This window comes from Pteronotus mesoamericanus, unplaced genomic scaffold (assembly GCF_021234165.1).
Source record: "Pteronotus mesoamericanus isolate MK-2021 breed Mesoamerican mustached bat unplaced genomic scaffold, CSHL_Meso_final scaffold_1186, whole genome shotgun sequence".
In the NCBI taxonomy this organism is placed as follows: domain Eukaryota; kingdom Metazoa; phylum Chordata; class Mammalia; order Chiroptera; family Mormoopidae; genus Pteronotus; species Pteronotus mesoamericanus.
Window position 1 is genome coordinate 6,963,325 of NW_026555302.1, and position 11,565 is coordinate 6,974,889.

Genomic DNA, 11,565 nt, shown 5'->3' on the forward strand with positions numbered 1-11,565 from the left:
CCCATGTGCCAGGCCCCGCAGAGCCCCATAGGACGCCCGGACCTGGCCACAGGGACTGGGTGGCGGCCACAGCCCTGTACGGAGCCCCCCGCTGCGGGGAGCAAACAGCCTGCACACAGGGACTCCCTGCGGCCACACCGGTCTCCCCGCAGCCCCCGCTCAGGGCTGCTCACCTGGATCAGCGCGAGGGACACAGTGTCCCGACCTCTCCCTGTGGAGTGATTTCACATCTTTTCAGTTACGTGTCTCGGGGCCACGGCCCCGCCAGGAAGGTCTTTTAACTAGAAAGGGACGGTGTATAAACAATCTCTCTGTTGACACCTCTAAATGACAGGGCCAGGGCTATTGGCTCACCACGCTGTACCCCGGACCAGCCTGGCCCCGGCTGAACCAGGTCTGACCCTGACCCTGACCCTGACCGGCAGCACAGTGTAGGAGGGAGCTCAACTGGGCCACGGGACCCCCGAACCCAGGAGGCCTCGCTGGGCACGAGGAACAGAAAGGCCCCACGCAGTTAGAGCCGGACGCCGCTGGAGCCTGCCTCCCCCCATGAAATCTCCCAGAGAAGGCAGGCTGAGCTACGGCTTAGGTTCTACTTGGAAGCTCAAGGCCCCCCAGCTCAGAGATAGCTTGTTTCGGGGACAATGCGTGGCCTTGCAGCTTTCAAAGGCATTTTGTGATTATTATTAGTGACTTTAGAGGGAGCTGCTTTTCTAGATGCCATGTTGGTGGGAGGAGGCTAATTATTGACAGAGAGAGAGTCAGAGAGACAGAGGTTTGGGGAGGGGCTCCGCGGGTGCGACCGGCCTTGCTGCTCTGGGCTCCGCTGGCCTCCCTCGCAGAGCCTGGGACGCGGTTCGGATGTCAGTTAAGCTGTCCGTGCCCCGCGGTGGGCAGGCTGGCCGGCAAGGCCTTGGCTACCTTCAGCCAGAGTGGTAGTGGTGGCGATGGCGACGGGGCCCGCAGGCGCTGGGTGCGCCACCAGCCTCCGGTGACGCGATGGGGATCCCTGCTACCGGAGGCATTCAGGTGTCTCTGGAGCAAAGGAACAGTGCTCCGAGGGCTGGGACTTACACAGACGGGAGCATCGGGGAAGCCCCTGGAGCTGGGCAGCAGTTGGTGGGGTGCCCCTCCCCGCCCCGCGCCCCCCTCTCCCCTGCCCGCGCCCTCTCCTCATTACACACCCTCACGGTCGGGAAGCCGGGGATGTTGAAGTCTCTGCAGACAGCGCTGTTGGTCTCGTCAGCACAGTCCAGGGCAGCGAGGCTCAGCGCCGGCCTCCAGTCTGAAAGGACAAAAGCTCCAGGTGAGCATGTGGGGTGGGGGCTGGACCTCTGCCTGCTCACCTCCCCCATGCAACACCTCACCCCCGCCACGCCCCACCCCATGGCCCCCGAAGCTCTTATGAGAGAGGCGTCTCCTTCCTCAGAAAAGGACCTCTGGTACAGTCTCATTATTCTGCGTTCGGCTTGTGCTTAGGAAACAGTTAAATAGCACAAACAATGCTGTCTTATAATGGCATCTGTGTTCCCCCTCATTGGAGGGAGGGGCAAAGAGATATGGGGGCTGAAGAGAGACGGCCCTCCGGGGAAAAGTCTCGACTTCTCTGTCCCTGCTGCCCTCTAGAGAGGACCAGCGCCAGAAGGACAGAGAACGTGCCTCAGGAAGTCTGGGATTTCCCAGGGGGCCCTCCGTGAAGGCTCCTGCCATCTGAGGAGCTGGCGCTCGGCCCAGCTCGGGTGGCTCGGGTGGGTGGGACACAGGGCGCTGGGGCCTGGCTCCCCAGCCAGAGGCGGAGGCAGGAAGTCCCAGGAGGAAGGGGAAGGCACCGGAGTCCAGGAGCCACGGGGAAAAGCACCCTGAGGCCAGAGTCTGGAAGGAGACTGAAGCTCCCAGCAGCGGCCCCGGGGTTGCAAGTCCTCCCTAACTTACTGGCAGGGAGAATAATGGCGCCCTTCCGGCCACAGCCCAGGACCTGGGGAACAGAAAACCGACGCACCCACCAGGCAGGCCTCCTGAGCTCCAAGTCAAGATCAAGGTGGCCCTTAAACACCCACCAAAGTTCCAGCTGGAAGGCAAGAAGCACACGCGAAGCCACGGGGATGGTGAGGCGGTCGCGCTGTGTTTGCAGAGCCCCAAAGGAGTCTGGACACGGGAGAGGCCAGCCCTGGGGACCGAAATGGGCCTGGCAGGAAAGGCGGAAACTGAGCAGAACCTCGACAGTCAGGCAAGCTGGCCGGGAACTGTGCGAGCCCTCCAAGAAGCAGGGGGGCTGTGAGGGGCTCCGCTGGAGACCCCAGGGCTGCAGAGCAGGCCGAGGCCAGCAGGCCTGGCTGTGTGAGCGCCTGCCTGCGGGGTCAGGGCTGACTCCCCCGGCTCCCCGGAGCCCCTGGCGTCTCTGGCAGACGAGTCAAGGAGGAAGCCTGCCCGGTGGCACCCATGCTCCCCACGGGGCCCTACGCCTGCCATCTGGAATACAAGACAGGGTGGGGGTGGAGGGGAGTCACACAGGAAGCACCCCCAGCACCCATTAAGTACAGATTCCTCATTCTGAACAACATCCCTGAGAATCACGGCTTTGCCAGGACCTCTTACTTCACCCCGAACCTGTTCCTTAGGATGTCTAAAAATATCGGCAGCAGCGCTCCCGAGGATGTTTTATGCCCAAGGAAGGAGTGTCACCCTCCCTTCCACAGACAGACGCAGGAAGGGGGGCACCGCCCCCAGAGAGCCCCGGCCCATCTCTCAGAGGAAAGGCTGGAGGCAGCCAAGCCGGTCCTGGTCCTTCTGGGGCCACACAAGGGAGGGGCCTGGGGCTGCGCAGCAGGCCCGAGGTGACACCCTCTCCCTCCTGGTCCCTCCTCCCCGCTCTTCCTCACTCATTGCCAATCCACTCCTGGCACTGAAGCTTCTGGAATCCTGGCAGGAGGAGTGAGTGGGGGTGGAGGGATAGGCGGTGGATGGAAGTGTTTAGCAGAGACAGCGGGCCACGTCCCACTATGCCATCTCCCCAACCCCTGTTTTGCTCTTTTGGGGAGCTGTCTTGGCTCCCCTGGCACACGAGGGCGGCAGTTGGGGTTTGTCCAAACAGCTGCAAGCTGGCGTGCTCCCTTCAGCTCTCAAGCACTTGCAGGGCAGCCTGCGCAGACGGTGGCCCTGCTCAGGCTGGACCACATCCCGCTGGTCACCCTCTCCCCCCGGACACTCTGCTCTATGCTGTCACCCGCCGCCCCAGTGTTGGGACAACTTGATGGGGGCAGGGAGGCAGGTGGGCAGGAGGTTAGTCGGGAAGTCCGCCCACGACTGATCCATGGATCCCAACCAGCCTCCAAATCCAGTCCACTCCCCGCATATCCCCATCACCCCGCCCCGCATCCTACGTTCTTTACTCACCTCACCGTGAATGCCCGCCCCCGTGAGCTAGTGCAGGGTTCTTCCAGCAGCCCCTGTCCAGACAGCTGCCCTCCACCAGCCCACCCAGCCACCAAGCGGTCCTTTCTCCCTGTTAGGTGATTATGGCACTTTCTACTCCAGTGGCTCCGATTGCCTTTGGAAGAAAATCTACAGCCATAAGGTCACTGTTATATCTGGCCCCTGTCCACCCAGCCTCCTCTGACCACAGAAAAGGCTGAGGCTCTTCTCCTTCCCTGAAAGTAGTTCTGTCTCTCTGCCTCTCTTTCTCATGTCTCTCTTTCTCTCTCCCTCCCTCTCTCACCTCCAGCCCACAGCTACAGCCCCCTACACATACATATAAACTCCTATTCATCAAGAACAACTCAGTCTGAACATGACTTCCCTCCAGGAAGAGCTGCCACACAGCGCAAGGCTCAGGTCCCTGCCTGTGTTTCCACCACACGGTCACAAGGCTGTCCATCTCTAAAGCTGTCTTTTCACTTGCGCATCCTCTCTGCCCAGCTTCCCCATCGCCCAGCACACAACAGGTGCTCGGTGACTGCTGACGGACGATACCGTCGACCCCGGCCTGGAAGGGCTCTCAGCCTCAGAGTATCCTGAGTGGGGGGTCCAGGTAGGGGATGAGGTTAATGCCAGTCACCTGCCAGGGCAGGAGAGAAGAACTGCCCAGGTATAAGGTTTCGCCCTGGATCACGGGAAAGAGGGCCTGCGCCTTTACTCTTCAGTTTCTCTGCCCAAATCGGCTCCTTCTGTTCTGCATCTAAAGCTCTGGTCACCTCGTTTGAGGAGACCCGCAGCAGAAGCCCAACTGTGCTCAAAAGGACCAGCAGGTGAGTCCAATCTACGGGCAGAGAAGAGATGATTTTGCATCCTTCCACCAGCGAGGGCCCCGGGCGGGTGGCCAAGGACCGTGGGCCTTACCTGCTCTGCTCCTCTCCAGGAATGGAAGTCACCATCCCTCGGCCATAGCCAGCACCCGCTGCCCGCCAGGGTACAAAGATGCTGAAGGAACCAGGGTGGGAGGAGAGAAGAGAGAGCGGGCCTTCAGGGAGCACCTGGGGACACTCCGAGTGGCCCCGCTCCACCACTGCCACTGGAGGTGGCCATCGTCTCCCTGCTTTACAGACAATGACAGGGACCAAGAGGCCTCCAAGGTGTCCTAGGGCTCCCTGGCTTTGGACACTACCAGCGTCAGAACACTGCCTTTATACTTTGGCTGTTTGCTCAGTCACAGTTTTCCAGGAGAGGGAGGGCGGTAGAAACCGCTCTGCCTTCTGCTTCCATAGCATTCTCTGTAACTTGCACGGTCAATACCACAGACTCAGCTCGGACTCAGACGACTACGATATCATATCCGAGGTCCCCAACCCCTGGATACTGGTCCACGGCCTGTTAGGGACCCGGCTGCACAGCAGGAAGTGAGTGGTAGACGAGCTAGCGAAGCTTCGTCTGTGTTGACAGCTGCTCCCCATCCCCACGGCTCACATCACCGCCTGAGCTCCGCCTCCTATCAGATCTGCGGCAGCATGAGGTTCTCACAGGTGCACGGACCCTGCTGTCAACTGCGCATGCAAGGGGTCTGGGTTAAAGCTCCTTCTGAGAATCTAACGCCTGAGGACCCGAGGTGGAGCTGAGGCGGTGATGCTAGCACTGGGGAGTGGCTGCAAATACAAATTATCGTTAGCACAGAGATATGACTACACAGAGCCCATAATAAATCAGTTGCTTGCAGACTCATATCAAAACTCTACCAATGGCTGGCAAGTGACTAGTAAGCTGCATCTGGTGGCAGGCTATAAAGCCAGCCCACTCCTCCAGTCCATGGAAAAACTGTCTTCCACGAAACCAGTCCCTGGTGCCAAAAAGGTTAGGGAGCACTGTATTATATGGCTGGAGAATTTATCATTTGCCTTAGTGAACTAGTTTAAGGCTCATAACCACTGCGTGAGGAAAGTAAGGTACTTATCATATAAAACAGAGATTAGAAAACCACGCCCAAGGCACACAACCAATCCACAGTGAATCTGGGATCTGAACCCAGAACGTGAGCCCTCTGCTGGCGTCTGAGGGCCCAGGACAGAACAGAGAGCTGTTGTTGGCTTCCCTACAAACGGACTCAGGAAGCGTGGGGTGTTGGTAGGACAGACAGCGGATGCCCAGGAGTTCCCAGCTCCTTGCTCCTGGGTGGTCTTTGCCTCCTTTTCGTGAACCCCGATTCCCTGTAGCTCCCAGAAATGGAACCAGGGCCTCTTCTTACCTGCCCCAGGCCCAGGGGGAGGTGGAGGGAGAGTCCTGGCTAAGGAATGCTTCTCAGGAATACCAATGTCAATACCTTAATAAGCCATAATGACATAAAGATCTAGCCTGTGCGAGTCACCATGGGCCGGACTATTCATCACTTTACTAACAGCACAGGAACAGAGGACCTTACCTGGGTGCGCCACGGGGAAAGCAAAGGCTGAGAGAGGCTTTTTAAAGAGTCAGGTGCCTTAAGTACCACAACCTGCAGGCCCAACACCAAAGGATCAGCAGCAGTATCAGTCCAGCCCTGCTCTTACGTAGAAAAAAGTTTCCTGGTGCAATTACTGCCCTCGCAGAATAACTTCTCTGCTAACAACAGAGGAAATGAGCACATGAAGCGGGGAGGGTGGGGAGGCGAGCTGGTCCAGGACAGCTGATGACTTTGGGGTGGTGGCGGTGAGGACACCCGTGGTGAGCGGGTGACAGGCTGCTTCTGGAGTCACCAGCAGCATCCCCGCCCCCAACTCACAACCTGGGGCCTCAGACTCGCTTCCAGGTATCACTGGCCAACGCACTGTGGGCTCCACGTGTCTCCTCTCAGGTCTGTTTCCTCATGGGTCAAATGCAGGCCAGGGTGGATATCCTCTCCTGTCCCTCCCAGCTCTGACAACCACTGGAGATATTGAATGGCAAACACTTGGCCAGAAAAATGGCCAGGAGGCCTGTGGGTGTTAAGCAAGCCTGGGTCTCAGCTGAGGCCGAGGCCAGACCCACAAGAGCCAGTCAGGTCTAATGGTCAGAGGTAAAGCCCCACCAACGTCTCTGGGAATTATCCTGACACAAGAGTTAGCCAGTACTATGAGGTCACCACCTCGTCCCTTCTTCCTTGTTGCAGGCTTATGGGCAGTGAGGTCACAGATGAACAAAATACCTTCCCTACCCCTCACACCTGGCTGACACGCCAGATCTGAGTCAAGAGGAACCACAGTGCCGGCAGAAGGCTCAGTCACGCACATTCACATGAGCGCCATGAGGCACATGCCATCGCCTGCAGGACTGTTCGGTGGGCTCCTACACGTGCCAGGCTCTGGGCCAGGCATTGCAGGGGTACAAGCCGGAGGGGCGTGGTCTATGCCCTGGGAGAGAAAGGGAAGCAAACCAACACTGCTCACAGCACGCGCAGATCTGCGCCTTACAAAGCCCAACCCCGTGGCCCTGCACAGGCCATATCCCACCTGGTATCCCTTCCTCCTCCCTCCGCCTCTCCACCTGCCCAGGCTCTGGAAAGTCAGAGAGAGCTGGGTTCAACACCCTCCTCTAGCATTCATGTAATTGTGAGCAAGTTACTTCTCTGGGAAAGAAAAAGGACAGTATCTATTGCTCAGACATTTTCTCATACAGTTTATATATAACACTGGCCTGTAAAGGCCCTTGGCAAAGTGCCAGGCATTGGGCGAGGGTGCAATACAAAACGGCTTGAATGGACGCTTTTGGTGACCAGCCAGCCACCTCTGACCCTCCTCTTCCCTGAACTCCTGCAAAAAGAAATAACCGAGCTGCTCCTTCGTCCCTTTTCAAACACAGCTTCTTCCTGGTGCCTGTTTTCCTGCCATGGGTAGCTCATTTCCCCCCAACGCAATGCAAACAATGCTGTGCACACAGAGGTCATTCAATAAATATTTGCTGATTGATTAGCCAGCGAAGAGTAATCAAGGTCTAAGATGAACACAGTCAAATTCCCAAACACACAGTATGGCAAGTAAGAGATGCTCTGCACTAGAAAGAGGTGAGCCAGATCCTTAGAAACAAGCGCTCTGCCCCCATGGCAACCACTGGCCTAGAGAACCGACCCCACAAGTCCCTGAAGAAATGAGCCCCAGCCAGTCCGATTAAATGCCCGAGGCCAGCTGGGCAGGGTTGCAGGATTCCCCCCCCCCACCCCCAAGCTCCCTGGGGCCTTCCACAGTTTCCTACCTAAGACACTCATCCAATCGGCCAGGGCCAGGGGCCACACTCCGGTGGCCCAGGGTGGTGTGAAAGCAGCTCTTTGCCGGCCCACAACGAAATTTTCTCAAGGAACCTCAGAACAAATGACAGGGGAGCAACCCGGCTTCTCAGCAGGGCCTCACCAGGAAACGCCCCCTTGGATTGGAGGAGGGCGCTTGTCATCCCTGCCAGCCACCGCTCATGGGAGACCCCCACGGTCCCCCTAACGCTCTCACCTCCCTCCGACTGATGTCTCTCCACAGACTCTGACGCTCCCATCTTCCTTTCTGAGGTTTTCTTTTTCTTTTTCTTTTTTTTTTAAGGGACCGTCATTCTACGTTCTGGGGAAAAGACCCCTTTTGCAACCCTTATTCAGAAGTAGGCCAGGCAGTATCTGTCTGTGCAATTCACTGGAAAACTCTGGGATGCAAAAGGCCAAACCCATGAGTCAGCTGGAAGCTAAGCACTCTCATAGTACAATAATCTTCTAGGTTGAGTCCATCTGAGACCATTAAAGACCTTTTATAGCCTCAAAGGAGAAACCAATCTCAGGATTTTTACGATGTTCAGGCCCATGAGGTCCCCTGAACACCTGATGTCCCCTTGGGTGTTCCAAGTCCACTTTCAACACGCGTCCTCCCTCCTGCCCTGATCGGAGGAGTTGACATCACTGAGGCAGTGTGAAGAGCTGTTGAGAAACAGCACATTCAGGTGATGGGACCAGAGAGGCATGCAGGCAAATGTTTACATGTAAATTGGGAGGTAAAATAGTCTATCAGTTGTGTTTAAAAATAACGTTCCAGGACAACACGGCTACTTCGGAAACCACCAGACAGCGACTCAAGGGAAGTGGTAGCCTGACTTTGAAAACCAGCATCTACAAATGAGCTAGACAACCACATACAGCTGAGTTGATTTAAAACAAAAAACAAAAAACAAAAAAACCAACAGCAGAGCCAGGGAGCAGAGGTTCCAATTCTCCTCTCTCCAAGAAAGAGGCCCATGTCCTGAGATGCCCACAGTCCTCTGTCCGTGGCCATTTCGGTAAAGAGCCCTGCCAGGCCCTAGCACCATCAGCAGGGAGTGGCCCCATCCAGAGGCAGCAAATCACTACACCAAGCCACTCCTGCCCCCCACATACCCACCACCTGGGCTAGGCAGATCCGCAGCGGTCTCTAACTCCGGGATAATGTGTGCCACACACTTACTCAGAAAGGTATCTGACATGCAGTAAGCACTCTGTACACACTGATTCCTATTATTATCGTATTTCCTCAGCTCTAAGTTTTAGGTTTTTAAAAATTTTAACATTCCTGTAGTAGAGCATCTCTACTACATTCAGGAGTCTTCTTATCCTTCTATCCCTCAGGCTGTTAGTAAAATAATGGTGTGTCTCAGTCGATGAGGCTCTTAGAATCAAGGCAATAAGGTTAGAGTTATCAGACCTGTGAATGGGAACATGGAGCAAGGGGCAGGCACACATCAAGGGGCTGCCTTCAGTCAGGCAGCTGGTTCACCAGGTTAAAACAGGAGTCTGAGGGGGTGCCTGGCCCCGGGAAAGAGAGAAGGATGTGGCCCAGAAGCGAAGGAGCTAGAGGAAGCAGGTCGGAGTGGCCTGGAATGGAAACAGAAAAACTGTGCCTCAAAGGTAACACTGAGAGAGGACATCTGCGTACCAGCTGGGTCAACTAGCCACGGGGGCAGAATGAGCGTCAGTTCCTGTTCTCCCCAGCACTGATATGATACCACAGCAGCTGGGGAACCTGGCAGGGAGGCGACACTGATCCCTGAGCAAGAGAAAGGAGACAGCCACAAGGCTGGACTAGAGGAAGCCCTAAGGTGGCAGCCGAGATGGAACAAAGGAGACCCCGTCTCAAGGATGGGGGCAGTAAGGCGGCAGAGGCCGGGAAGGGAAAGCAGAGCAGGTCTGGGGGCCCAGGCCGCGATGAAGAGAGAGAAGCTCGGGCCAGAGACCCGGGGAAAAGACTGAGAAGGGAGGGAGCAAAGATGGAGTTCAGGGATGTGAAACTGGCTGAAGTGGGAGGGACCAAGAGGCAGAGGTGGGCGGAGGTGAGGGTCCGGGGGTAGCGGGCCAGATAGGAGGGGCCCTCCGCAGGGCAGGTGGGTGGGGAGGGTCGGCCCAGATGGGGAGAGAGGGGCGGGCCTTCCCTCCCGCCCCAGGCTTCTCACCTTTAACGTCGTTGGCCAGCGCCTTCCACGTTGGGGCGAAGGCGATGCAGTGGCCGCACCAAGAGGCGAAAAACTCCACAGCCCAAGCGCTGCGGGAGTTCAGCACGGTGCTGCGCACCGTGTCCGCCTGCAGCAGCAACAGCGGGTCGGAGGGCGAGTAAAGCGCTGAGCGCGGGGCCGCACCAGCGCCGGACACCGCCAGCAGCAGCAGCAGCAGCAGAAGCAACAGCGACGGCGGCGGCCCGGAGCAGCGGCTACACCACCCCATCCTCCGCGGCTGCGCCCACCACCGCGCACAAGTTTCGGGTGAGTTGGTGCGCGCTGGCGCCGCCGCACCTCCAGCCTCCGTCCGGTAGGAGGGGCCACGCGGCTCCGCCCTTCAGGCCCCGCCTCGCCAGCGGGCTGGCGGGTGGGCGGGGCAAGACCTGCGCGCCGGAGCCGAGGCTGGGCCGCGAGCGCCCCCTTCGCGGTTTACGGGAGCCTCAGAGCCGCGCCATCGCGCCTGGAGCCGGGAGTGCAGCCCAGGCCCTGGAACCCCCACCATCAAATGAACCGAGTGGGGCGTCCGCGGGGCAGAGGCCGGACCAGCTTTCACGTAGCTGCTGGGGACTTGGGGAGGTCATTTGGCTTCTCACGGGCCCCGCATCCAACCGAAAATAAGTTCGAATAAGCGATAAGACGTTGTAAATTAAAAACTGGTGGGAGAGATGACCGGTCTGAGTCTTTGGCCACTATGACTCCCGCAGAGACTAGACGTGCCCACACCCTCTGGGACCCCGTGGCCCTTTAAGGGAGACGTTATTTGAGGGCTTCCTGATGGTGGACGAGAAGCCTCCTCCCCACCTTATGCTGGGCTGGATTGGCATGGCCGTTGCAGTGGAATCGGGGCTCCTCAGCACACAGGCCTGCCACCCTCATTAGTCTGTTAGCACCAGAACTTCAGCTGGGGCTCCCAACAGCCCGGATCCCCCATATTTAACTCCCCAGTCTACTTACAGCTCTACACACTGCTTAAATATCCCTCTCACAAGTAACCTGATAACTAATTTTGTGTTCTTGTGTACTAAGGTGTTAATGGTTCATTTTTCTTAGTCACCTTTTGTAGTTCTACTGCTGAGTGATTTTAAGGGGAGAAGGTGCTCCTTAGAGGGTTGATTGTCACAAATGACCTTTTTCCTTTTTCTCTTCTGGGTTAGCCCACCTGGCATGCAAGCCCTCTGAGATTAGATTCATTCTTCATTCAGCGTTTACTGTGTGGCTTCTTTGCTCCAGGCACTGCTCTGGGCGCTAAGAATAAGGCAGTAAACAAAACCAAGACTCTACAGTCACGGAATTTACTGCCTAGGGGAAATAGGGATTGAAAGGTGATACACAAGTAAACGTCGATCTGATGGTGACACGTGCTATAAAGAAATCTACAATAAGGTAAGAACAGAGCGGTAGAAGAAGTGGTACTTTCTTTGGCCACTAACATTTGCAGGGCCAGGGTCAACAGCACAAGGCCCACTTATCAAGTTAAATCTTTATGTAAAATTTCTATTGTTTTAATCCTTCACAGATACTTTCATAACAATCGGGAAGACCAAACTTAAGTTTAGAATTCTTGGCTACCCCAAGGTGCGCACCAGAATGGGGCAGCTTAGGCGGTAACTGGTCCCTGGCCCTTGGCCTTCCCACTACACTTTGCATTCCAACTCCATCCCATACTGCAAGGAGCCTTGTGTCTGCGCCTGT

The 11,565-nt window shown here is 56.9% G+C and overlaps 1 protein-coding gene across 1 annotated transcript in view; it reads right to left on the reverse strand.

The window, feature by feature from the left end:
• The window catches only part of QSOX1 (quiescin sulfhydryl oxidase 1), a 36,075-nt gene extending 25,960 nt beyond the window's left edge, over positions 1-10,115 (reverse strand). The window contains exons 1-2 of the mRNA XM_054587697.1: positions 9,832-10,115; positions 1,185-1,285 (exon numbers count right to left, since the gene is read on the reverse strand). Of these exons, the coding sequence (XP_054443672.1) occupies positions 1,185-1,285; positions 9,832-10,099 (369 nt within the window). The 5' untranslated portion in view covers positions 10,100-10,115. The remainder of the gene's footprint in view (positions 1-1,184; positions 1,286-9,831) is intronic.
• Between the last annotated feature and the right edge of the window lie 1,450 nt (positions 10,116-11,565).